At 51.1% G+C, this 27012-nt stretch overlaps 1 protein-coding gene across 13 annotated transcripts in view; it reads left to right on the top strand.

The window, feature by feature from the left end:
- TMEM164 (transmembrane protein 164) overlaps positions 1-27012 on the top strand; it is a 192378-nt gene that overhangs the window by 132886 nt on the left and 32480 nt on the right. For 6 of the 13 annotated variants that reach the window (XM_022556657.3, XM_022556663.3, XM_022556662.3 and 3 more), the window contains 3 exons: positions 13971-14060; positions 18507-18607; positions 20239-24669. In XM_022556657.3, the coding sequence (XP_022412365.1) occupies positions 13971-14060; positions 18507-18607; positions 20239-20445 (398 nt within the window). In that variant the 3' untranslated portion in view covers positions 20446-24669. Of the gene's footprint in view, positions 1-13970; positions 14061-18506; positions 18608-20238; positions 24670-27012 lie in introns of those variants that run through there. The other 7 variants (XR_016391292.1, XR_016391293.1, XR_016391291.1 and 4 more) reach the window with 3 other exon arrangements.

The following is a 27012-nucleotide window of genomic DNA, read 5'->3' as shown; positions in this document are numbered from 1 at the left end:
TAATGTAAATCACAGATATTTTCTACTGATTACAGCTGCTACAGATAATCTTTTTTTTTTCTTTTTTGCGGTACGCGGGCCTCTCACTGTTGTGGCCTCTCCCGTTGCGGAGCACAGGCTCCGGACGCGCAGGCTCAGCGGCCATGGCTCACGGGCCCAGCCGCTCCGCGGCACGTGGGATCTTCCCGGACCGGGGCACGAACCCGTGTCCCCTGCATCGGCAGGCGGACTCTCAACCACTGCGCCACCAGGGAAGCCCCGAGTTTTTTGTTTGTTTGTTTTTTTCCAGATAATCTTGAAAAATCATTTTCACTTCATCATCACCTCAATATTTAAAGACATTTATTATTTAAAAGTATTTTACTAACTGTATTTTGATAGTATTTTTTCTTTTATAACCCTGTATCTTTTATTTTAGATATTTATATTTAAAATATACTTAATATATAAATATAATATATTTAATATGTAATGTATTTTATATATTTATATTTTAAAAGCTTTATTCTGAGAGAGGGCCCCAAACAGCCCAAGGGATCCAAGGTACCCAAAGGTTAGACAGCCCTGCACTAGAATTTAAACTGGCATTTGAAACCAGGCAGGCAGGCGTCATGACCACACTGCATGTAGTTGCTGGGTTTGACAGACTGTGGGTTCGAATCCTGGTTCTGGCACTTGGGCTAGTGCCTTCATCTTTCTGTGTCTGTTTTCTCGTTTGTAAAATGAGGATTAGTAGGTGTCTTGTGAGGGGTCAGGGAGCTCATATATGTAGAGTATATAGAACAGTGCCTGACGCATGGTAAGTGCTGTGTATTGTTCTTATTATTAACCACTTATACTGCCTCTCGTTAATTTCGCATCTGTCTTCCAACTAGACAGTGGGCTCTTGGGGTCAGGGTTGTACCTTGCTGACTTCTAAAGCCACAGGCTTGCAGATACGAAGTGCATGTTTGTCAGTGGATTTAACACTGCTGACACCTCTCCTCTTAGATGCCCGTTTCTCCTTTGAGCCCCATGACACCCCTGTCTCCAGGTTGTCCTCCTTCTCCGGCTGTTTCTCCTGCCTGCCCCAGAGATCCTAGCGTTCCCCATCTATAGATGCGGGCCCGAGAAACGCCACAGGTACTTTAGATTAAACACCTGCAGTCAGCTTCCTCAATTCCATGCTCCTCCCTCCAACCTGCTGTTCTTCCTCTTCCTCTATTTCTTACCTTAGTGGCTCCACCAACCATCCAGTGCCAAAATCCAAGGCAGCTTCCTGGACCCCTTCCTCTGCCTCATCCCCTATACCAATCAGCTCAGAAGTTCTGAGGATCCAGATTCTCAAAATGCTTGCCAGTTTGGCCCCCAACCCCCTGTCCTAGTCCAGCCTCTCAGCATCCATTGCTGGGACTAGTACTTTGATTCTTCTCTCATCTCCCTGCCCCCTGATTGCCCCTACCTCCCACTCAGTCTCTCCTGCATCCAGTCTCCAAAATACCTTTCTAAAGAAAGCAAATCTGATCAGAATTCACTCCGCTGCTTAAAATTCCCATACAGGATGAAGACCAAACTCCTTTACGTGGCATTCAAGACTGTTCACAATCTGACCCTTGCCTTTCTCCTGGACCCAATTTCCCATCACTTAAGAGTTCAACTCCCATTACTTTTACCTTCAAAGTCATACCTGCGCCCCCTGTCCCCCGCCCAATACACAAACCAGTTTCTCTACTTTGGACCTGGCAAACTCAGCGTCCTCCTCTACAAGTTAGCTCAAAGGTGCTACCTCCTCTCTGGATCTGTGTCTGACTTTCCTAGGCAGCCTAAGGCACATTTCCCTGGAAGTTCCTTATACTTTTTATATTCCATATCTAATTGTTTATCTGTGCTTCGCCACTAGGTGGCAGTCTCGTCTTTTCATCTTTTCAGGAGATGAAGCTGTATTGGGTTGGCCAGAAGGTGTGTTCAGGTTTCGTTCGGGTTTTTCCATAACATCTTAGGGGAAAACCCGAACGAACTTTTTGGCGAACCCAGTAGAATTAAAATCATATTTTATTGTAATTTAAATTAATAATAAATCCTTAAATTAATAATAGTGTTTATTATAATTAAGATGCTATAGGAGCGAGGGAGAGGATGAAGTCTTCTGAGGCCACACGATTTTGGTCTGGGTAGCCATGGGCGGGGGGATTGGCTGCCCCTAATGCATAGGGAGCACAGACGGAAGGAGCATATTTTAAGGAGGAAGGCGATTTTACTTGAGTTTAAGGCAATTCTAGGCTCTCCAGGTTGAGATGTCCAGGAGGCCATTGAATGGAATATTCTGGAGCTGTTCAGGGGAGTCTGGGCTAGAGGCTGTCTTTGATAGCTTCGGTATAAAGGTGATGGATATAAACATGGGAATGATGAGATGATCCAGGGTAACTGTGTAGGTGGGGAGGAGATAGAACTTTGAAAAAGGCCTTGTGGGACATGAACCTGTAAATAATAGACAGGAAGAAGAAGATAAGGAAATTGTAGGAATGGTCAGAGCAACAGAGGAGTGAGTGGCTGGTTGTTCTGGAAGCGAAGGCACTAGCAATTGTCATCAAAGGACTAGTGATCCAGAGTGCCACATTGTTTCAGAGGGCTCCAGGAAACTGAGGTCATTGGCGATGTGAGGATGGGACAGAAGCACTTAAGGGCATTAAGGAAGGAGGGGTGAAGGGCCTTGCAGAGTCAAGGGAGGGGTTTATCTCCCCTGCTTTCCCCTCTTCCCCCTCCCTCTCTGCCCATGGCTTGGGGCACATTCAGGTGCTAAGATGAAAGCCGGTCATGAGAGGGCACATTGAAGGCACTGGGAGAAAGGGCAGTGAATGACTTAGGTGATGACAGCCGCTGAGAATGAAAGGGCTTGATGGTAGACTGAGAAGGGCAATGACAAGAGGAGTAAGTGCTGTGGGAAATGAGAGAAGGAGATAAGTCTAGACTGTTCCCAGCGCTGTCCAGTGGAATGCTCTGTGATGCCAGAGGTATTCTATATCTGCTCTGTTCATCATGGCAGCCATGAGCTCCAGGTGGCTCCTGAGCAGATGAAATGTGGCTCCTGCGGCCGAAGCACTAGGACTGGGGAATTTCGAATTTAACTTTAAGGAACTTGAATTGCGGTTGAAATAACTGCTGCTCTATTGGACAGCGCAGCTCTTCTTCAACCTTCTGGTCGGTGGCTAGCCCTGAGGGGACCCCCCCTGAAACAAATTTCCTTGCGTTCTTCCAGTACTGGTTTGTCCGGTTACCCCATTTTCTCCAGGAGGTCTCAGCAGCCCGAGTGCAGAAGCAGAACATCTGGCTTGAGGGATCCATTCAAGGTTGGGGCTTTGGAAGTAAGGTCAGTGGTGTTGAAGACCCAGAAGGCAAGGGATGTTCGGGACAGAGTTTTGGTAACCATGCCTTTGGGTTTCCAACCAAGGGTGGGTCCCCCAAGGAACAGTAAGAATGAGAAACAGAGTGCCGCTTTCATATTAGCTGAGCAGGCACCCAGGACCTCAGTGTAGGCAGGGCTGGGCTAGAGCTTGCAGCTTTGGTCTGGACACCTAAGTGAGCTTCCTCCTCTGGATCCTAAGAATCTAAGGTGGCCAGATCTGTAGAGCAGGCCTCAACTTATTTCCCACCCAGTCAAAGGAGCTGAGAAGCTAGGGTAGAGAGGAAGGTGAACAGGCCTGGGTGCCCAGAGAGACAGGTTCTTCCGAGATGTGCATGATGAAAAGTACGTGCTGCCCATTATGAAGCTAGACTACGTGGTTTCAAATCTTGGTTCTGTCGCTTAGTAGCTGTGTGACCTTGACTAAGTTCCTTAACTTCTCTGTGCTTCAGTCTCCTCATCTGTAAAATAAGAATAATAGTACAGGTGACTCTTGAACGACGCGGAGGTTAGGGGTGCCGATGCCCTGCACAGTCAAATGTATAACTTTTGACTCCCCCCCATACTTTAACTGCTAATTGCCTGCTGTTGACCAGAAGCCTTACCGATAGCATAAACAGTCTATTAACACATATTTTATATGTTATATATGTGATATACTGTATTCTTACAATAAAGGAAGGTAGAGAAGAGAAAATGTTATTAAGAAAATCATCAGGGAAGAGAAAATACATTTACAGTACGTATATACGTATTTATTGAACAAATCCACGTATTAGTGGATCTGCACAGTTCAAACCCGTGTTGTTTCCGGTTCGGCTGTACTTCCTCAGAGGGTTGTAATGCGCATTAAATGTCTTAATGTATGTAAAGCGCTTCTAAGAGTGCCTGCCCCTTAGTTCGCCCTACATAAGTTTGCTGTTGTTAGCATGATTTCTTCCTGCTAATGTGTCAGGACTCAGCCTACAAACCTATGAAACGTGGTCTGCGTGGTTTCTTCTCACGTTAGCAAGCTAGGGGATGAGCTAGTGAGTGGGGAGGTAGAAGTGTGGGGCGGGAGGGATGAAGAGTGCCCTATGCCCACCAGGGAAGAAATCCTTGTGGGGAGGAAAGGGGCACCAAGGGGTCGGAGGTCACGAGGAAGTCCACGGGCACATGCACGGTAGGAATTAGGATGTGAAAGCTGAAAGTCTGGGCAGCTGTGGTCAGATGCTCCTGTGTGAGGTGGGGCAGTTGGCAGTGCTGACCGAAGCCAGTTGTGGGGAGCGAGGTTTAGTAGAGGCGCAGATCGGCAGGCAGAGTCGGCAAGGTTCACCGGACCATGAGGTTAGGGTGCTGGAAGTGGCGCCCGCGTGGATGTTGAAATCACCCAGGATGCTGGCAGCAAAAGGCCTAACGTGGAAAAGGAAGACTGGGATGAATCTGATAGTGACCTGGAGGACAACGGGCGACAACGTTGAAGGAGAGAGGCTGAAGCTTGAAAGACGGAGAAAAGAGAAAACATCTAGAAGCAATAATGGGGGCTTAGAGGACCTCCCCAACACTCAACCCCATAGCACCCCCCCGCCAAAAAAAAAAAGCTTGCTGTGAGAAAGAATTGCCCAGAACAGCCAGAGGGAGAAGCAGTGTCCTCAGAGGAGAGCCAGGTCTCCTTAGGGTGAGGAGGGAGGTGGAAGGGCCATTCCGTGCAAGGGCGGCAGGTACAGAGGGATTTGTTGCTGGTAGGGTCGCCATCGTGGGTTTCCATGGGTTTCCAACGGGATGGCTTGGAAGGCAGCCAACTTGAGGACCTGCAGGGCTGGTGATGCAACTCCCCACTCTGGGAACTCCCTTTTCTCCATCCCTGTGGGGTTTTTTTGGTTGGTTTTTATTTAAGCACGGTTTCTTAACCTGGGGTCCACAAATAGGAATTAAGGGGTCCATTAACTTGGACGAGAAAAATAATCACATGTTTGTTTTCACTAACCTCTAGCAGAAACGTAGCACATGAATGTAGGTATGAGCCATACCTGCGGATTTGTTGTCAGTAGCAATCGCAGATGGCTTCCTATCACGTTACAGTCGTGGCAGACAGCTCAGAATACTGTTTATGCTCATCACTGCTTTGAAATTACGGTAGTTGCCTAGCTCTTATTATTAAACACGTTAATAAAGAAACGTACGTACTATATTACAAATCTGTTTAAATATTTTGATAACCGTGTTTTAACGTCATTGGCTTCATTTATAACCCTTTGCCTCTTATTTTATGCATATAAAACCTTGTTCTAAGAAGGGATTCACCAGTGTCCTCATGTTTCCTGAGGGCTCCCTGCCAGGCACAGGAAGGCTAACAAGCCCCACCTCCAGGCTGCTTGGAAACCCCTTTAGGTTTCACTAGAGGGCGCTCTTGTTTCAGACTTGGAGAACAGTGGCCTCTCAGGCTTGACCCAGGTGACAAGGTTGTTTTGAAGTCCAAGCAAATCATATGTCCTCTGGGGACACCTCAGGAAACTGGGGTGTAAGAACCCCAGTGTTGTTTGATCCAGGCAAACCACTTCTCTCTTGAGTGGGCTTTACACTTATCTCCTGCAGGATGAGGGCTGGGACACAGCCCCCGTGCTAGCTTCTAGGACAGCTAAAGCCAGAGCACTTTGGCCTGTGATGTCCCCAAGTTTTCATACCGACCTCAGTTCCAGGTGGTGCCCCCTGTTTCTCTCCCACCCAATGTTAGCCCACTGCCCCACTTGTCTGTCTAGCTTTAGGATGCCGGGAAGGTTCTCTTTCACTGGCTTCCCAGTTCCACTTTGCTGGTCAGGCGAGGGGCAGGAGAAAGGATAAGGGACTCAGGTAGATTCTGAAGGCTCCTGATGGGTTAGGGGGTTAGAGGGAAAAGCTAGGGAATTTGAGAAATTGGCCCAGGGCTGATCCTTGTGCAGGAGGGTGGGTAGGTGAGTTTCTGAAGACTTTGGGATTTTCGCTGCTGAAGAGGAAGTATTTGGAGCTCAGGAGTGCTTTGTGGGAGCAGGGAATTAATTGATTCAAGGAGCAGTATCTGCCCCTGTACCGGTAGCTTTCCCCGGACCTCTTGGTACCTCTTGCAACTCCAGAATTCCCCCTAAGGCAGTGTGGTTGGAGGACCTAGCATCGATCACCTGAGGTGCTTGTTACTAAGATGGAAATTCCGGGGTCCACCCAGATCTCCTGGATTCTAGTCTCTGGTGCAAGGCCCAGGAATCTACATTTTCCATAGGTTCTCTAGGGCAAGGGTTCTCAAAGTCTGGTCCTTGGACCAGCGACAGCAGCCTAACCGGGGAACCTGTTAGAAACGCAAATTCTCAGATTCCTGATTCTAGGCCCCCCTTCGGACTTACTGAATCAGAAACTCTTGGGTGGGACCCAGCAAAGATGCCTTTTAACAAGCCCTCCAGGGGATTCTGATGCCAGCTCATGCTTGAGAGCCACCCGCCAGGGGATTCTGATACAGGCTGAAGGTTTAGCCTCACTGCCTCAAACGATCCAAGAGCTGGTTCCCCCTTGCTGAAAGCTCACCAGAGACCCAGCAAGTACTAACTGTAGAGCGTGTGTGAGGCACGGGGCGGGTTATGTTTAGTAGCACTTTTCCCTAGAGTATCTCTGTGCTCCTTTAGCTCTTCTATCCCTACAATGCTCCTGCAAGGAGCAGAGAGCCTGAGAATTCCCTGCCAGCAGGACTCTGACGCTTAGAGGGGTTTTGATCCACACAGGTGGTCACACAGCAACTTGAGAAGAGCAGAAGCTGGGACCTGGGTCTCTGGACTCCAGTGCTTGTTTGCTAGGCCAGGTCTACCTCTTGGAGTCTTTGCGAGCTCAGGGTCCTCACTCTGTGTGCTTTTGGCAGAGGGCTGGCTCTCTGATCCTCATGGATGAAGGTGGGTCTTTACGTTGCCTTAGACGTAGGCCGGGTGGCCCAGTCAGCCTCCACTAGGCAGTTTGAGGGTGAAGCCTGGCCTGAGTGGGCTCTCCAGCCCCTCAGGCTAGAAGGTCAACCAGGTGGACCTTCCACATGGACACCCAACTTGAGACAGCCTTGTACATTAAGCAGACTAGAGGGTACAGTTCATTTGATCCAATGCCTGGATGAAAAGCAGCCTGACTTGGGCCTGCACTCAACAGCTGAGGATGGGAAATCACACGCCTGTGGTCATGTTGGGCTTGCACCACCCAGAGCTCTGTCTTCCGGGTAAATGAGGGCATTTAGAGGGCACCAAAGATGGGATGGCATTGTTGTCAGGAACTAGACTTGTCGTTTTCCCCCCATACCCAACCCTGCACCTTCTCCGATGCGCCCCGTTCCCGCTGAGTGGTACCGCCACTCACTCATTACCCAGGCCAGAGATCTTAAGATAGCCCTTGGCTCTCCGCCACTCCCACCGCATCCAGCCAATCTGACCTCCTGATCACTTCTCAAATTCATTCCTACCACTCCTGTTTCATTTAGTTCACATCTGATCATCCCTGACTTGGTCTACTACAAGAGCCTCAACACTGGTCTCCCTGCCTCTAGTCTTGCCCTATTTCGATCAGCAGCCAGATGGGGAGCTCTATCCCTTACGATGTGAAGTGTGGTCGGAGGACCAGCAGCACCTGGGAGCTAGTTAGAAATGCAGATGCTCTGGCCCCCACCCCAGACCTACTGCATCAGAACCCACCTTTTAACAAGATCTCAAGATGATTTGTAAAGCCCAAAATATCTAATATTGCAAACAGTCTTCTTAAAGAACTGGCCCTCGTCTCTTGTTTATCCCTTTCTCCCACATGATAGTCCACTGCTACTGAACTGTATAAAGTTCTCGAACATACTGGGCTGCTCAATTCATTCTTTCAACAAATGTGTATTGAACCCCTCCTTTGTGTCCGGCACTTGCTGGGGATAAAGCAGCGAGTAAAGCGGATACATATTTTTGCTTTCATGGAGCTTACATTCTTTTGTGGCAGGAGACAGTAAAGAAATAAGTACATAGAAATAAGTAAAATATAGAGTAAGTCAGATGATGTTAAGTGTATAAAGGAAGAGAAAAAACAGGGCAACGGGTATAGTGTTGCTGAATCGGGGGAGAGAGTAAAGGAAGGCCTCACTGAGAATGTGACATCTGAGCGAAGGCTTGTCGGCTTCCGGATATCTGGGGGAAGAATGTGCCAAGCAGAGAAAATAACGAGTGTAAAGACCCTGAGACAGAAGTGTTTCTAGAATGTTCTAGCAATAGCAAGTATGTCAGTGTGTCTAGAGCCATGTGAAGGAAGGGGAAAGTGGTAGCAGATGAAGTCAGAGAGGTGATATAGGTGAGGGGCAGCTCATATATAGGGCCTCATAGACCGTTGTAAGGACTTGACATTTTCTTTTTAGGGAGATGGGAGGCCATTGGAGGCTTTTGAGCAGAGGACTGACGTGATCTGAGTTAATCTTTCAAGGGATCACCCAGTTGCTATGCTGAAATTAGACTGTACGGGCACAGGATAGAAATAGGGACACCTATAAGTAGTGTTTGCAATAAAAGAGGAAGGAGATGCTAGTGGCTTGGGCTTGGGTACTAACAGTAGCGGCAGAGAAATGCCATTGGATTCTGGATACATGCTGAAGGCACAGCCAGCAGGATTTGCTGATGGATCAGATGTGGGATGTGACAGAGAGGAGTCAGGGATGACTCTAAGGTTTTTGACCTTAGTAACTTAAATGAATTACCATTTATTGAGATAAGGAAGACTAGGAGAAGGGGTTTTGTGCTTGTTTATTGCTTTTTTGGAGGGTCGGGGGAGGAAGTGCTCTTTCAGTCATCTAATGTTGTATAACATCCCCAAAACTCAGTAGCTTAAAACAATGACTTATTATTTTTCACAGTTGTGTCTGTTGACTGGGTCATTCTTTGTCATGGACTGAATGTTTGTCTCCTCCCCTGAAATTCCTATGTTGAAGTCCTAACCACCACCACCACCCCCATGTGATGATGTTTGGAGGTGGGGTCTTTGGAACGTAATTAGGGTTGGATGAGGTCATGGGGGTGGGGCTTCTGTGGATGGGGTTAGTGCCCTTATAAGAAGAGACCATAGAGTTCCCTAGCCCGTTCTACCATGTGAGAACATGGCAAAAAGATGTCTGTCTATGGACAAGGACGTGAGTTCTCACCCAACACCAAGTCTACCAGTACCTTGATCTTGGACTTCCCAGCCTCCAGAACTATGAAAAATAAGTTTCTGTTGTTTAAGCCACCCAGCTTATGGTATTTTGTTATGGCTGCCTGAGCTAAGACATTTTTTTTTCTACTTACTGGTCCTGCCTGGGTTCAACTGGGACAGCTGGGATAGCTGGGCCTCTCTGTCCACAAGGCCTTTCATGGCATCTCATGGGATCTCAGGGCAGCATTCCAAGAGGGCAAGCCCCAATTCATAAGAGCTTATGAAGCCTCTGATTGCATCTTTTTGATGAAGTCCCATTGACCAAAGCAAGTTCCCTGGCTGAGCCAGATGGGCCACCTGGCCAAATCATCGTGGGAGAGGAATACATAAGGGTGCGGATACTGGGAAGGTGTGATTCACTGGGAGCCAGTACTGTAACAATCTACCATAGGAGCCAAGATCAAAAGCTGGGTTTAAGAATGAGATTCCTGCTTAGATATCCAAGTGCAGGTACTGAGCAGACTGTGAGCTATGTGAGCCTGGAGTTCAAGGCAGAGGTCCAGGCTGAGATGTAAATGTTGGAGTCATCAGCACGCCGATTGTGTTAAAGCCGTGAGATTGGTTGAAATCACCTAGGGAATGAAAGTATTTAGAGAGGAGAAAAGCTCTGAGTTCTGCAGCCTGATCCTCTCCATCATTTAGCGGTCAAGGAGATGAGGAGGAAGCAGTAAAGGAGACCGAGAAGAAGCAGGCTGTGAGGCAGGAGGAGAACTAAGACAGCAGCATCCCAGAAGCCAAGTGAAGAACGTTTCAAGACAGAAAGGGTGCATAAGATGAGGCCTGGGAATTGGCCACTGGATTTAGCAATGAAAAGGTTATTTGTGACCTTGATGGGAGCTGATTTGGTGCAGGGAGGGGTGGGGAGGTAGGCACGGAAGCCTGATTAGCTCGTGTTGAGAGAGAATGGGAAGAGAGGAATTGTAGACAGCGGAATATAGACAAGTGCTGTCCAATAAAAACATGTAAGCCACATATGTAATTTCAAATGTCCTGGTAGTCACACTAAAAAAAAGGTAAAAGAAATGGGTGAAATTAATTTTAATAATATATCTGATATTTAACCCACTATATGTAAAATATTACCACCCCCAAATAATTAATATCAAATTATTACCAGGATATTTTATATCCTTTGAAATACAGTAGTGTAGCTTACACTAGTAGCACATCTCAATGTTAAACAGCCACGTATGGAAGTGGCTACCATGTTAGACAGGGCAGGTATAGACATTTCTCTCAAGGAGTTTTGCTGTGCAGATAAACAGAGGATGAGGTGCTTGCAGGGGCGAAGTGAGGTCAAGTGTGTGTGTGTGTTTGTTTTAGAATGGAAGCTGTTACGGTATGTTTAGTTTATATGCTAATGGGAATAATCCAGTAGAGGAGAAGAACTCCTCGATGTAGCATGACTGTCTGGCAACATGAAAGATGCACTTGAGGTTTGTGATCACGAATCTGATGTGAGAACAGTCAGCACAGATGTTTTTCTCCAGCCGTGTTCAACTGTGTAGGTGCAAGCAAGGCGGGGGAGGAGACTGGGACTTAACCAGGGCTGGGGTTTTTGTCAAGATAAGTACGGGGCTAATGAGAGATGCCATGAAGTCAAAGGTGTATGCCAGGGATAATTCGAGTAATGGGCAATGGAATTGAAGGAGAGAAGAGGGAGCCATGAGGGACAGCAAGAAAGGTGGGAGGACCAATGGATCACAGATTCCAGGGGGCGTCAAAGAAGTGTTGGGGTCAGGGTTAGAGGGGTCAGCTGGAAAGATAGCAGTGGTGGGTGAAGAGGGAATGCTTGACTTAACGAGGGGCTCCAGATATTCATAATTACAAGGTCTCAAGCACAAGCTTGAGAACGACTGGCTGAAGTGAGACGGGGACGAAATCATTGAGGAGAGGAGGCCAGGGAGCTGAGAGGCCAGGGTACTGGAGGGTTCACGTTAGGCATATGTTGAAAAGATCAAGAGATAAGATGGGGGTATTTTTGGAGAGAAAGGTACCGAGCCAGGTACTAATAGCCCTGAGGAATATTAAGGACCATGACCCATAGTCTGTAGACAACTGTGAAATGGAAGGGTAGTGGGTTAGAAATAGCAATGCAAAGAAAGGAGTTCCCTACTCTCCCTGGGCCCAGGGGGAAAATAAACCAGTGACTACTTCAGAGGGCTAGAGATGAAGCAGGTTCCTTGTGGGGAGAGGTAGGTCAGGGAAGAGCATAAAGGATGAAGGAAACGTTCAGAGAAGTGATCGAAACATTGGGAATTTGGCTAATGATTTCTCTGTGACTTTGCATATCCCGTTCCCTTTTCCTGGCATTCCCTTCCTTACCTTGTGCACCTGGAAAGCTTTTCTTCAGTTGTTTACAACCCAGCTCCTGCATCGCTACTTTCCTGAAACCGCTACAGCAAAGATCACCAGTGACCAGCATGTTGCCAAACCCAGTGGAAGTGTTTGTCTTTACCGTACCTCTACAAAGAAGCGTGTTCCCAGTGGAGTTTTCCGTGTTGATGGGAAGTGTTATTTCTCCGCCCTGTCCAATATGGTAGCCACTAGCCGTGTGTGGTTATCGAGCATTTGAAATGTGATGGGCTACTGAGGAACCAGATTTCTAATTTTATTTCATCTTAAGCCATTTAAATGTAAATTGCCACGTGTGGCTCGTGGCAGTCTTTTTTTTTTTTTTTAAACATCTTTATTGGGGTATAATTGCTTTACAATGGTGTGTTAGTTTCTGCTTTATAACAAAGTGAATCAGTTATACATATACATATGTTCCCATATGTCTTCCCTCTTGCGTCTCCCTCCCTCCCACTCTCCCTATCCCACCCCTCCAGGCTGTCACAAAGCACCGAGCTAATATCCCTGTGCCTTGCGGCTGCTTCCCCCTAGCTATCTACCTTACTACGTTTGTTAGTGTGTATATGTCCATGACTCTCTCTCGTCGTGGCAGTCTTTAACCTTGTCTTTCTCCTGGCAATATTTCTGTTTTCCAGGCTCTGTCCTTGGTCCTTTAATCTCATTCTGTGGACTCTTCCGTGTTGATCTTATCCATACCCCAAGCTCTGTTTCTGGGACATCTCCCTCTTCTGAGCTCTAGACCTGGACTTGCACAGCCAATTGGAGACGTCCGTGTGGGTATCCTATAGGCGTTCAGTGTCCGCACACCCCCAACCTCTCAGTCACTGAACTCATAGACCTGGGAGTCAACCTAGGTGCCTCCTCTGTGCCCTACGAATTGCCAAGTCATCCATTCCTGCAGCAGCATCCGAACTGGTGTTCAACCGTATCCCTCTCCTGTCCATCACCCACACTGCTGCCAGAGCAGTCGAGCTAGCTGAAACAGAAACCTGACCTTGCACTCCCCTGTTTCAAACCTCTCAATGGCTTCTCGTTGTGAAGAGGATAAAGGCCAAGGTCCCGGGCACGGCAGACAAGGCTCTTCATGACCTGAGCCGGTCTCTCCAGCTTCATCTCTGGGCACGTGTCCCCTCCCACTTGATGCTCCAGTTACACAGACCTGCTTGGGATTACATGCAAATGGCATGCTGCTTCATGCCTCCACATCTTTTCCCAGGCTGCACCCTGCCGCCCGGAATGTCCTTTCCTCCCTTTAAGCTCCTGCTGCCATCTCCTTCTTATTCTTCAAAACTCACCCAAACTGTCATGTTCTTCAGCTCCCCTTCCTCAGTGTCTCCATTACTTAGTGCGCTTACCTCATCGCACCATCTCATTGCTCACGGGTAAGCTGCAGGGTAGTTCTGAAGGGCACGGCCTGTCTTGGCCTCCGTCTCCCCACTGTCTAGCATGGAGTCTGCCCAGCGTGCAGCCAGTCCGTGTTGAACGAATGGGTAATATGTAAAAGTGAATGACTTGAAGGGAGCAGGAGGGAGATTGGAGACGAGGATGCCGTCCTGCCCAGTCTCATCTCCTCAGTGTAAGCCCTTCCTGGGTGGGATTAGAGGATGAGAGAAAGGGCCCTTGGGAGAGGCCTCTGGGGATCGGTCTTGGCTGCTGGTGGCACAGTTGATGTCTCTCCCAGCACTCATAAAACTTCCTTCTGGCAGAAATCAATTTCAGAAAAAGCTATTATCTCGGTTTCCCCCTACCTTTAGAGCTGAAATGCTTCTATCCTCCTGGGGTAGAAGATGCTAGCAGAAAATGTCACATTTATTTTTTTCTTAAAGTAAAAAAGAAAAGTTTTATGTGTTTAATTTTTCTGAACGTGCTTAAGTTTCTATTTTCTCTTAAAAGAAGACTGGTTTTTCACTGACATTTTCCCAAGGGCCACATCCAGGTATATAAAAAAAGAAAGATGTGCGTTTGCATACAATTTGCATATATCTGTGTAGACTGGGTCATCTGTTCTCATGGTGCTTTCTTTTTTGTCTCTATTTTTTCAAAGAGATTGAATATTTGATCACCTTTGCGATGAAAAGAACCAACAGCAGTGAAAAGGCAGAGGAAGCCACAAAGTCCCCCTTCACAGAGAAAGGTCACCTCTTTGCGAGATTCCTTGCCGTCTTCCAGTCTTCTATGAGATTTTGGATGGCTGTGGTTGCCATGATAAAAATAGCTACCATCTGTATGCCAGGCTAGCTGGTGTATTTACTTTTTTTATATCTCTTATTCCACTCAGCAGCCCCGAGAGATAGACGTTGCTACAGGAAACAGGCTTAGAGGGGTGGCACAATTTGCCCAAGGTCACCCCCCTAGGCAGTGGCAGAGGCAGGACTCAAACCCAAGGCTGTCTGACCCCAAGGCCTTTGTTTTAAACCACTAAGCTGTATTTTCCATCACTGATGTACTGTTTGGCGTTCTGTCATTTACACTTGCCATCACGGGCCAGGGACTTTGCCACACAGGTATATAGTTTGTCTGGTTGTTATTTGAATGGCAGCGGACTGTTGCACAATACTGAGGTACCAGAGTTTACTTAACTTATCTCCCCAATTGGTTTGTTTCCAGTGTTTCAATATAGTAGGTAGTGCAGGTGTAAATATCTCTGTGCAAATAAGGGCCATGTGTTGGGTGTTTGAGGTATTGGACGGTAGTCCTCAAAGTAGCATTGTTGAGCCAAAGGGTTATAGTGTTATAGATGCTCCAGAAAGCCTGTCCCATTCACTTCCCAAGCAGTGATGATTTTTTGAGTGTCTGCCGTGCATCCGGTGCTGGAGGTGAAGAGGTGATTCAGAAACGGCCCCTCCCTCAGAGAACTAATCGTCTTGACGTGGGACGGGTGATGTAACACAGAATGAATGGTCCTGAGGTCGCAGTGAGAGCACTGAGCGCCCCTTGGCAGTGCCTGAGCGTTCCTTTCCCCCCATATATAGGGCAGGACAGGGTTCAGGGGCTTTAGGGGAGGGTGGGGGAGGGCTGCTGAAGTCTGGCTGAGGATACTTCCCCCTCTGGTCCTTTTTTCCCCCTGCAGCCACCCCCAGGCCCATGGGGTCTGTCACTACTGCCCTGCTGCCACCAGGGGGAGCCAAGCAGAGGCTGGAGGGAAGGGACACCTGGGGAAAACTGCTCAGGGCTCTAAGCACCTGTCGGTCCTCCAGGTGCCCTCTTCCCCTTTACGTCCCCAGCAGTCAGGGTGACAACATGGTACCCAATTCCCACTCATCCAGCAGACAGGAAAGTGCACACAGTATAAGCGCCTTCCAAGTTCTGTGCTAGATATCTGCTAGGAACACAGAAACGAATCCCACGCAGTCCTCGACCCGAGGCACTCGTCTAGACGGGTAGATAAAGAGCTGGTACAACGTGGTGTGCTGGAGGTCTGTGACAAGTGGCAGCGGGGGCATTGAGCAGTGAGTCCTTTGGCATTGTGTCTGAGAGCCCAGTGCTCTGCTGTTGACTTTGGCTGCGGCACTGCCCATCTCCCAGCCTCGGTTTGTCCATCTACGAAGTGGACGGATGAGCCCAATCCCTGCAAAGGGCCGTCTGACTCAGATGTGTGGTGAGCCTGCCTCTTGTTCACAGAGCAAGCCTGAGCTTCTCCCCCAGAAGACCCGGGGGGGCTTCAGTCACCCCCATCTCACTCCTCTCCTTCCCTCGACACTCCCCACCATGATGTTCCTTGTTCTGCCTCTGACCTTCTTCCTCACTCGGTCTGCATATGCTCCTGTGATTTCAGTTACTGTCCTGTGCTGGTGACACCTATGTATGGACGCTCAGCCCCGTCCTTTTCACTGAGTTTGTGATTCATATAATAATGAAAATAATCAGCATCTCTTAGATCCCAGATATGGCGCTCCAGTCATGGCAGATGAGTGAAACTGAGTTCAAGAGATACTGAGGCTTGCCCAAGGCCCTGAGGTCGATAAGCGACAAGAGCCAGGATTTGAGAACCTGTGTCTGCCCGGCTCCAGTGCCCACACTGTCACCCGTCACGCTGCATTTCCCAGAGTGCAGGCAGCCACCTAAGAGACAATTCTACTTGGATATTTCACGGACACCTCAACTTCAACATGTCTAAAATTGGCCTCCTTTCTCCACCTTCTGTCCCAAATCTGCCTTTTCCTCTTCTCCATCTCAGTAAATGGCACCATCCACCCAGTGATGCAAAGCTAGAACCCAGGGCCACCACCGTTGTCTTCAAAGCTATCCATCCTCCTCTGTCATCGGGTTCCTGAAGCAGTCTCTGTCTCAGTCCCCCACCTCGACTCTCTCTGCTCCAGCCCACACCCCACACCCCACACCCCGCACCCCGGCCAGGCAGATCTTTCTCAAGCACACGTCTGATCGCATCACTTTCCCGCTTCAGACCCCTCCGCCGCTTGCTGTGGCTCTGCGGCAGAGCTCGAAGCTGGCCACCAATGAGCTGAAAGCCATCCAAGAAGACATGTTTCGTGTGGTCCGTTGAGCGTTCTTAAAACAATCTGAATTATTTGCCAACGTTTAAAAATCAGGAAATTCCATATGAAAGTTCCCATTTCTGGCTTCTCTTGCAAAAGTGAAAACACTGGCAACTCTGGGCCCACGTCCCCGTAGGGCAGTGATTGGGTGGAACTGAGTGGTGGCTGACCTCTTCAGAAGGGGCCTGGGCTTCCCAGTTGGCCCATATCCAGCATCCCTGTTGTCTGGTCACCCCCCTGCTCCCAGTTACCTGCCTGCCTGAGGTTTGAGGCATCTAGGGTCATGACCCTGTGGCACAAGATGAAGCCCAAAGCCCTCAGCCTGGCTCCTAAGGTCCTACCTGGCCCAGCTGGGAGCAGCCTAGCCCTGCCAACCTCTGAGTCCTATTCCCCTGTGGTCTCAACTCTTCCCCATAGTTCTGTGAGTTGGCTCGTTCCCACGGATGTCTGCCTTCCTGCAGGCTGCTGCTCTGGAATGCCTAGGCCTCTCTTTTAGTCCCATTTGTCCTTTAGGACTCTGCTCGGTGCCCCCTCCACCAAAAATCAGTCTCCCCGCCCGCCCCCCAAGCTGAGTTCCGTCCTCCCCTAATACGTGGCACAGACCTGGTCTTTATGTTATTCTCATCGTTAGCAGCTTGTCTGCGTCCTCTGCCAGATTGCGCATCTGAGGCTGCAGGGAGCCCGTCTTCTTTATGTTCCTTTCCCCGAAGTTTGGCGCAGGGCTTGGAATATAATAGGTGCCTAATAACTGGTGAATGAATGGATGAATCTGTGAAAGACTGACTTGGGAAAACACTACTCCGGGATGTCCTGTTGCCGCCTACTTGCTTGAGGTAGAGGGTTCCAGGTTCCTTCCATTCCGGAGCACCCCCATTGATGCATGCACCCATAGCATCCTATAAGCCACGCCCCTGCTCTGCAGGGTCTAGAATACATCCAAGCCTACTGGGATAGGAGTTCCTGAGTGACGATAGAGGGAAAATACATCATTCTTGCTGTTCCAAGGGGGAGAGAGTTGTCTAATGGTTGGGAAATGGCACAACAACTGGATATGGCGCATTCTTTAGTTACTTGAATGATGATAGCGCTGCGGTGACGACAGTACCTGACACGCATTGAACACTTTGATTGTACCAGATCCCGTACTAAGAGTTCTCAATACACTCTTTCCTTTACTCCTCACAACAACTCAGAAGTAGCCCCACTTTACAGACAAGTAAGCTGAGGTTCAGGGAGTTGAAACAACTCTTCCAGGGTCACACACAGCCAGTAAGTGGTAGAATCCAGGTTTGAAACCAAATCTGTGTGACATCTCAACCACCATGCCATACTTCCTCAGTGACGTTTCTCTTTAGACACATGAGGGAGTGATTAAAATAAATGTGGACATGAAGGCTATACAATTATATATACAGTAAAATTCCAATTAGTAATCAAAAGAAGAAAGAAAAGAAGCTCCCAAGGCATACAGGAACCAAGGAGACACACCCACGTGCTAGCAGTGGTCACATTCAGCTAGTAGAGCGCCGGGGGTGTTTTTCTTTGTTTCCTCCATCTCATTTCTACCTTTTAACTTTTTCTAAGTTTCCTTTAGTGAGCACGTGCAGTCATCCCTCAGTGTCCGAGGGGGACTGGTTCCAGGACCCCTGCGGGTACCAAAATCTGAGGCTGATCAAGCCCCTTATAGAAAACGGTGCAGTACAGTCGGCCGTCCGGATCCGTGGATTCCGCATCCACAAGTTCAACTAACCATGGACCGATCCGGTTAGTGGAACCCGTGGATGTGGAACCTGCAGATACAGAGGGCCGACTGTATTACTTTTATAATAACAGTAAAAAAAAAAAAAAAAATCCCTCTTTGTAATGGCCCCAGCATTACGTGGCAGAACAGACTTTGGAAGGGGTGATAGGAGTACCCAGCTAATCGGTTTGGGCTGTCTCTCGAGCAGCCATCGCAGGGCAGCAGAAGGGGGTAAACAGCAGGCGGTAGCTGTGGCCGGGCGCAGCGCCCGCACCCTCGTGGGACAAGGGAGGAGAAGAGGGTCACCAAACGTGCTGTCTCACTGTCTCCGCTTTCCCCCCAGGTGCTTATACCCCGGAGCCCCTCAGCAGTTTCCGCTGGGCCCTTCTCTCGACTGGCCTCATGTTCTTTTATCACTTCAGCGTCTTGCAGATCCTGGGCCTGGTAAGTTTGGTTCTATCCCCTTCTATCCCTTCTGTTTGGCGTTCTTCATAAATCTTGATAATCCTGGTTGGCGCTGGTGTATCGTTTTGTTTTGAAAATACAAGATGCCAAAGGCCAGGCTGTCAGAGTGTTGTGTCTGGGCTCTTGATTTACGATCCACAGTCTTGGCCTCTCCAAAGAGTTTTCTGAATCCTTCAGTAATGACTGTTTCTTTCACCCCTGGGGAGGCAAGGAGGCCCTTCACTCACGGCCGCTTGGATCGGAGATAGAGAGCTGCGCTGGAAAGTGGTTTGCTGTGGACCCCATGCAAGGCAGGATGCTAGCCCTGGCCCTGGGCCTGGGGGAGGCTTCTGACCTTGGGTCCATTCTGGGTCTACTACCGGGCCCTGAGCTGTGTGTCCAGTGAAAGTGTGGTGTCGGGTGACCCCCGTGGCATTCTGGGATGTTCAGTAGTCGAGTTATCCAGAGCCCAGGATTGCTGAGTGCGTGGGCGATGTGTCTAGTGGTGGCGAAGTGAGTAGCAAGAGCTTGGGGCTGGGGCTGGGGTCGGGAGACCCAAGTTCAAGTCCTGGCCTTGCCACTGCTCTGGGTGAGTCACCTCATTCTCGAGTGCAGTGCGCTCTCCCCCCTCTGTGACACGGCACAGGCCCGCAACCCCGACCCTGAGAGGTGGTGAGGATTTGTCTTTAAGGAGAACGTGCTTGAAGGGCTTTGGAAGGCAGGGGCCGTGGCCGTGGCCGTGTTCGAGGCTGGAGCGGCATGCCGGGTTTTGTGTGCGAGCGGCACTAATGTAGCGTTAGCCGCGTGGACCTGGCAGGACTAGGGCGTGTAACCGATGTCACCAGCGCCTTTGTTGAAGCACTCAGTCATTTTGTCTTCCCCATCCCGGCGTGTTGCTCTGCTCTGGTTGGCCTGGGGGCTAGTTTGAGCTCCTTGCCAATAGCATGAATGCTTCCTGTTCTCTAGGGAGGAAGCAGTATGACCTTCACACCTGCTCTCCACTGGGACTCCTCGATTCCAGAGGAGTCAGTGTGCTCACGTCACCATACGTACCGTGCTCGGTGTCACCTCTGGGCCTCCTACAAGGAAGGCTCCGTTCACTCCATTTCTCGCCATGACCCCCATCCATCCTTCATGAGTCCATTCAGGTGTCACTGCCCTCGTGAAGTCTTCTCTGAGAACTCAGCCCCCGTCCTGTACACCCCTCAGATCCCATGGTGGGCAAGAGCTGGTGAGCACCGTCTGCTTTGAGGTCACACGTGGTAGACCGATCACCCCACCTTGATGCAGGCAGGGGCCGTGCCGCGGACTGCCTTTATCCCATGACACCCCTCCGGGTCTAGGCACCTAGTAAATGCTTAGGAATGGCAACGGGCCCTGGGCCCAACTGGAAGGCAAGACTGAGCAAAACCGACCAGCTTTTCCACTGGACGGCCTCCCCCGTCACCTCCAAAGGGCTCTAGCCTTGACCCGCTCAGAAAACCTAGGGGAGAAAGATCCCACTATGAACAGGTGGGGATTTGTCAATCCCTCCTTGTCTAGTCCCCATTAGGTAGACACGGCTGAACTGGCAGAAGCCAGAGAAAGCCTAAGGATGGTGAACGCTCACTCTACCTCCCTTGTCCCTGCAGGTCACCGAAGTGAATTTGAACAACATGCTGTGTCCGGCCATCTCAGACCCATTCTACGGCCCCTGGTATCGCATCTGGGCCTCGGGACACCAGACTCTCATGACCATGACCCACGGGAAGCTGGTCATCCTGTTCTCATACATGGCTGGGCCCTTGTGTAAATGTCTGCTGGATTTGCTCCGGCTTCCAGCCAAGAAAATAGACTGAAGGTGCTTGTGTTTTTTTTGTTTTGTTTTGTTTTGGGGTTTTTTTTTTCTTCTGCCCCTGAGGAAACAAGTCCTGACTCCACTTGGAGGACACCCAGCTCTTGATGACATCATGGGAGAGGGCAGGAGGACGTTTGGTGTGTTTCTTTTTCCTTCCTCTCTGTCCCTTTCTTCCACCACTCTTCCTTCCCCGGCTCTTCCCCCAGATCGGCTCCTGGAGCCTGGGCTGTAGTCCTGGAGCCTGGGCTGTAGTGCTGCAGCCTGGGCTGTAGTCCTGGAGCCTGGGCTGTAGTGCTGGAGCCTGGGCTGTAGTCCTGGAGCCTGGGTGGTAGTGCTGGATCCTGGGCTGTAGTCCTGGAGCCAGGGCTGTAGTGCTGGAGCATGGGCTGTAGTGCTGGAGCCTGGGCGGTAGTGCTGGAGCCTGGGCTGTAGTGCTGGAGCATGGGCTGTAGTGCTGGAGCCTGGGCGGTAGTGCTGGAGCCTGGGCGGTAGTGCTGGAGCCTGGGCGGTAGTGCTGGAGCATGGGCTGTAGTCCTGGAGCCTGGGCGGTAGTCCTGGAGCCTGGACGGTAGTCCTGGAGCCCGGGCGGTAGTGCTGGAGCCCGGGCGGTAGTGCTGGAGCCCGGGCGGTAGTGCTGGAGCCTGGGCTGTAGTCCTGGAGCCTGGGCGGTAGTGCTGGAGCCTGGGCGGTAGTGCTGGAGCCTGGGCGGTAGTGCCGAGGGCCGCACGTTTCCTCCTTCCCTTTGCCGCTCTCTCCCTGCTCCTCGTGGCCTTAAATGGCGAGACAGTAGTCAGTGGCTTTCACTCTGCTAGTTGCTGCTTTAACAACATCTGGTTGAGGAGAAAGGGAACAACAAGCAGTAGTTCTTTTGGCATCGAAGCGATGAGATTGGGCTGTGTTTCATTTCTCCACTGCCAGGGACCTCCAGGCTTATGCTGGGGTCCCCTTTTGTCTCCAGCACAGCCCTCACCATAAGGGGACTGAGGCCTTGTTTCTATACCAGCGGCAAGCCGAGAGCCAAGGGATTTCCCAGCTCATGGCCAAAAGAGAGCTGGCCAGATTCTTCCCACTGGTGTCCCATGACTCAAAGCAAGCAGCCAACCAGCCACTCCCTCCAGGATGCTGCCAGAGGTGGGAGGTGTGGGGCGCTACCCAGCCCAGGGGCTAGATTCCACTATTGCAATGGCAAATCCAAAGTGCACAGGGTTGAAATGTCCACAGCTAATGTTAGGCAGGACCTTGGGTAAATTCTGCTTGAGAGCTGAGAACTGACCCATATCCCAATCAGAAGTGAGCACAGAAATTAGTCAAAAGCCGTGGTAACTTGAGAAAACTGTGATTTGAATCATATGCTTGCTTTTAGTTTAATGTTGATAATAGATGACATTTTAATTTTGAGTGCCCCTTAAATGTTCTCTCTCTCTTTTTTAAAGGCAGCTTCAGGGAAGGATGAGCTAGAGTTGGGTTTTCTGGCTCTTGGAGTTTTGTGTATTCGTCTGTCCATTTGCTTTTGGATGTTTGAGTTCGGAGAATCCTTGAATTAGGGCCTGTCTCTGGAGGGACACCTGTCGATCCGTCTCGTGGTTTTACAGCACATATCGGCATCCTAGGTTTGGGAAGATACAGATCCTGCAGTGCTGTTTCCCTAGGGCCAGGTGTCGTCACTGCGGCCAGACTCAGAGATGAATTGTTTAGCATGGGGGGCGGGGGCATCACATGCTCCCCAGCCCGAAAGCCCACGCCTGGGTTGAAAGGGAGGTACCAAAAAATCAGGTCCCCATGGGTGGAGGTTCAAGTGCTCTGAAAGGGAGACCTTTTGTTGCAAGGCAGCCTCAGTCATACATGGACCTCAAGAAGGAGGTGGTGCCATTTGCTGGCTCCTTGTTGGCTCTTACTAAGAATAGATTACTTAATAACAGAAAAGATATTTCTGTGACCTCCTCTGATGAGCCCCCCTCCCTCTCCCACTCTAGGCCACCCAGTTGCCCTGGGCCCATTCAATATTTCAGGTGTTACTGTATCAGACCTAGATTGAGTTTCAGTGACTCAGTGGTCATGATTTTAGCAAGTGGGCCTACAGGAGGCAGCAGGATGGAGAAGTCTCTCCTAGCAAGGCGAGGCCCAGGGAAGCAACCACGGCGGGGCCCATCCCTTTGCAGAGGTACGCTGGCAGTGAGGTCATCAATCCCCAGGGCGTGGGGTTGCAGGAAGGCGGAACACCGAATGCTCTGGCTCCCCGTGAGCTCCTCAAGATGCGTGACCTTCATTTTCTGCCATCTTTGAGGGTTTGGCCGAATTTTTCTTAGTGCCTCTCAGCCCTGGGTTGCCCTCCGGAAGAGGCAAGACCTCAGTGCCCCTTGGCCTCTTTGCAAAAGGAAAGGGGCTCTCTTCCTCCCTGTCTCCATGGCCTGGTGCGGGGTGCCAGTCAGCTCGAGCTTCCCTTGCACTGGCGTGCCTCTAAAAGTTCGCCACGCTGGCTGGCACCTTTCTGCTGCTTAGGGGGAAAGAAGAAAGTGGAAGCTATGTGCCTGGCTTGGCCAGGCCAGAGGCAGGTGCACCTGTCCGGGGGAGGGGGATGAGAAGGGGAGATGCAGGGCTTCTGGTTGGCTCAGAAACATGTAGGGGGAAGGAACAGAGAGCAAGTCCCGTCCCAGGTTGCACAGGGAGTCATGGCCTGCGTTGGAGGTGTTGGGCAGCAGCGGGCGTCTGAATTGGTCTCTACCTGACTCTTTCCTTGGGCCAGGCCCATGCGGAGAGGTTACCTGGCCAGACCCTCGGCGGCCTGCCTTGGAGGGTGGCCCCTGCAGCAGTGGGCCCGGGCTGCCCGGCACGTCCCCTGTGCTTTCCTGTCAGTGCCAAGGGGCTTCCCCAGCCATCCTGGCCAAGTTTCTATGTGCCATTGGCCAGCAAAGTGTTCCGTGGTATTTGCTTCTGTACACCAAAGATGATCTGGCCTATCTTCTTCCCGGAGGCCCAGTGATGTGTTCCTCTGTCAGCTTGTGAGGAAGCCACAGCTTCTGTCCCCCGAAGTCAACCTTCTCTCTTTCTCCTGGGACTTCTCAGCATTCACAGAAGCTGCTTGCAGCGTGGCCAGGGTGTGTGGGGCGTCGGGGCCCAGTGTTTAGCGGAGCGGGCACAGCTGCCCACGGAGAGCAGGTTGTCAGCACGTCTCTGCGCGCTGGTGTTAGGGGGAGGCTGGCAGAAGACCCTTCCTCCCCCTCCCTTGGCCAAAAAAAGACTTCCATGGATGTGTACGTGTTGATCCCGAGTCATCTGAAGGGGAGATGGGGAGGCGGGCGAGGGGAGAAGAAGGGCCAGTGTGGCCCCTACAAGACAAGACACCGGTGCTGGTTTTGGTAAATCGGGAGCCAGGCATAAGGGAGGACGTCTGTCCTGCAGGCCCTCGCATGCTCCTTGGACTACCGGGAAGGGGCGTCCTCACTGCACACCCTGCCCCTCCCTCTGGGGGGTGGGGGTGGGGGTGGGTAGGGTCCATGAGAGGGAGCGAACCTTCCTCTTCTGTATATAGAGTGAGCCACTTGTGCTCAGGAAAACCTAGTCGCTTGTTGCTGCTCTTGTGACATTTTTGTACACTGGTTTGCTACTCGTGGCACGAAACAAACACAGCAAGAAAAGTCATTTCAAGCTGAGCTGTTGTTTTGGAAACCTGCTTCCTTTCAGTGTCAGTGTCGTATTGTATTTGGAGGAATTCTTCGTCTCTATTGGTGTTACTGTGGTAGACAGAATAAGATAGTCCGACTTGTAATTCCTTCTGCCGGGAAATTGGCAGTGCCTCTGTCGTCGCCCCGGCCCCGGTCCTTCCTCATTCCCAGGGTGGGATTGCTATGCGCTGGGCACACCCCTCCCTGGCCCCCGCCCCCGCAGCGGCTCCCTTTAGAACCGGTCTTTGTGATCCCCCTGAACAGCTGCAGAATGAGTATTTTTGCCAAGCTGGTTCTTGGGTGCTCTGTGCCCCTACCAGTTTGCTTGCCTCTTGGGGCATTTTGTAATGTTTTCTCTGTTTTGTAAAACCTTTTGATTGCACCACAGTGGTTTCTGCCGTCACCTTTGGAAATAAATGGTCATTAATTTGTGTACTTAGCACTCTGAATTTTAGTCTGAGGTGTTTCTGTTGTTGAAGATCCTTGAATGAAAAGGAACCCTCACCATGGGACTCACTGTTAAATGTTTCCTTCATTTACTGCTATTAAAAGGTTTATGAGAACCCAGGAGTCTTGGCCTTGCTTCTCAGAACCCTCTCAGTAGGGCTTCTGCTTTGAAAAGTAGACAAAAGGGGCCGATGGTCGTCCAGGCCGTGGAGGACCACCAAGGGGCAGCTGGCACACTCAGCACAGCTCTGCCCTGGGAGTCGCGTGGCCGGACGTGCGGCCTCGAATCCCCCCACGCTGCTGCCTGCTTCCACTAGTGCTGCCAGGGACCGAGCAGGCCTTGTGCTCTTAGCAGGGCTTGTCTGCTGGGGGCCCCATGTGCGCTGGGCCAGGCTGGAGGACTGAGCTAGGGGTGGCAGCTCTAAAACCAGACATGATCAGGCTCCCTCATCCCAGGTTTCCTGAGGGCGGGCTCTGTTCAGCAGAGGTGTGAGGCTGACACAGGTCAGACCGTCCCATGTGGAGGTAACCCTGCCCCTGGGGAACAGTCAGACCCGGCTGTCCAGGGCTCCCCACTGAGCGGCCCGTGGTGACTGTGATCAGCCCAACCCGCCTTTACGCCAGACAGAGGCCCTACTCAGACTTTTGCCGCTGTGGCTGCTTCTAGAAGGGACACAGCTAGGCATAGCGGTCCCCAGTGCAGGTGGATTTCCTCATTGGCCAGTAGTTGGGCACCCAGGCTATCGGAGAGGCAGGGCCCTGCCATCCTGGGCCACAAAACCACCAGCTTGGGCAAGTCACTCGTTGGCTTGTGACCCCAGCTTCTCCATCAGTAAAGCTATAGCTACAGCCGTGTGCCAGGCATGGTGCTAGGTCCCTCCACATGCATTACAGGATGTAATACCCTCAAAAACACAGTGAGCTGATTGCTCATGCTGTCCCTGTGGAACAGGCAGAAACTGAGAAAGCTGAGGCTCAGATCTAATCAATCAGTGGAAGAGCTGGCCTGGGAAGCCAGTTTGGTGAGGCTTCAGAGCCTCGGTGCTCAGCACTCTCCCCTTGACTCTGCTGCGTGTCTGGGTGCTGGCATGACCGGGCAGACCCTCGCCCAGGGCCCCCAGGCCTGAGGGGAACGGGAGGAGAACCGGGCAGTGAGGTGGAAGGCGAGAGAGAGGAGGGCGGGCCCCACGACTGCCGAGGCCCATCTTTTCTTCCGTGGCCAGCAAACCTGACCCTGGTGAGCCGCAGAGCAGAGCACGGCTGAAAGGCCTACAAGTAAACGGGATGGGGCTACAAGGGGCCAGGCAAAGGCTGGCCCTGGGGTGAGAGTCTGCCGGAAGGACGTGCGGCAAGTTGGTCCCGTGGCCTTCCTGTGTGTCTCCCATTTCAGAAAGAGCTAAACACCCATGACCTAGGCCAAGGCCCCCTGTCCCCTGGGCTCGTGCACTGCCCCTGCTGAAGGTCTCTGCTCCAGTCTGTACCCTCTACTGCAGGCAGTAGTTTCCAGTGGAGACCTGACTGCCTCACTCCTGCAGGGGCTTGTAAACATCTCCTCACCCTCACGTCCCACAAAGACCCATCCATAGCAGACCCTTTGCCCCAGCCATATTGAGCTCCACTTGTTCATGCCCTGCCGTTTCTCGCTTCTTTGTCTCGTTCTTCGCGCTGTTTTCTCGGCTACCCCGCTCTCCCTGCTTGTCCGGAGGTCTCAGCTCAAGTGTCAGCTCCTGCACGCAGTCTTCCCTGAGCCCCAGTATGCATTAGGTACCCCTCCACTCGGCTCCCCGGTGCTCACTCCGGGGCCCCCATTTGCCTCCTAGGAAGTCATCAGGGCGCTGTCTCCCTCTGTAGACGTTGAGCTCTTTGAGGGCAGAGAGGGGTCTGATGCATCCTTTAGCCCCTGGCCCAGGACCTGGCCCTTGGAAGGTGTTTGGTGAACGATGCTCTTATCCCAGAGTCCTGCAAAATGGTGGGAGGCCACACAAGCTGTCGCTCATCCCCTGAGTTCTCCTGCATGGGGCCCCGTGCCTTTGATGGCCCGGGCACCTCGAGCTCCAGCCGGTGGGCCTCCATCCTCCTTCTCTGCGGGACCCTGGGTAGCTGGGATCCAGGGTGAGGAGGCGTGTTGTGAGGAAAGAGAACAGAGACAGCATCTGTTCCGCCTGCCCCTTCGCTAGACCTCTGGGCAGGGTGTGGGTGAGGCAGCCAACTGCTTTTCTGCATCCCTGGTAGCTGTTTATCCCCTCCAGGGTCCCCCTTCCACTCCCCGGGGCACACAGGCAGAGTTGGTGTTTACATGGCAAAAGCCCCACCAGCCCATGGAATGTGTCACCTACCCCTCTGAGGCGTAGGGAGCAGCTGATCCCCCAGTGAGTTTTCCCCTTGTCCTGGTTTGCCAAGGCCAGTGGGGGGACAGAGATCCACAGATGTCAGGCTGACAAATGCAGTGGCTTACTCAA

Source organism: Delphinapterus leucas, chromosome X (assembly GCF_059928025.1).
Source record: "Delphinapterus leucas isolate spDelLeu-1000000601 "Yukka" chromosome X, BTC_Dleu_Yukka2, whole genome shotgun sequence".
Lineage (NCBI taxonomy): Eukaryota > Metazoa > Chordata > Mammalia > Artiodactyla > Monodontidae > Delphinapterus > Delphinapterus leucas.
This window is presented reverse-complemented; position numbering and strand designations above follow the sequence as displayed.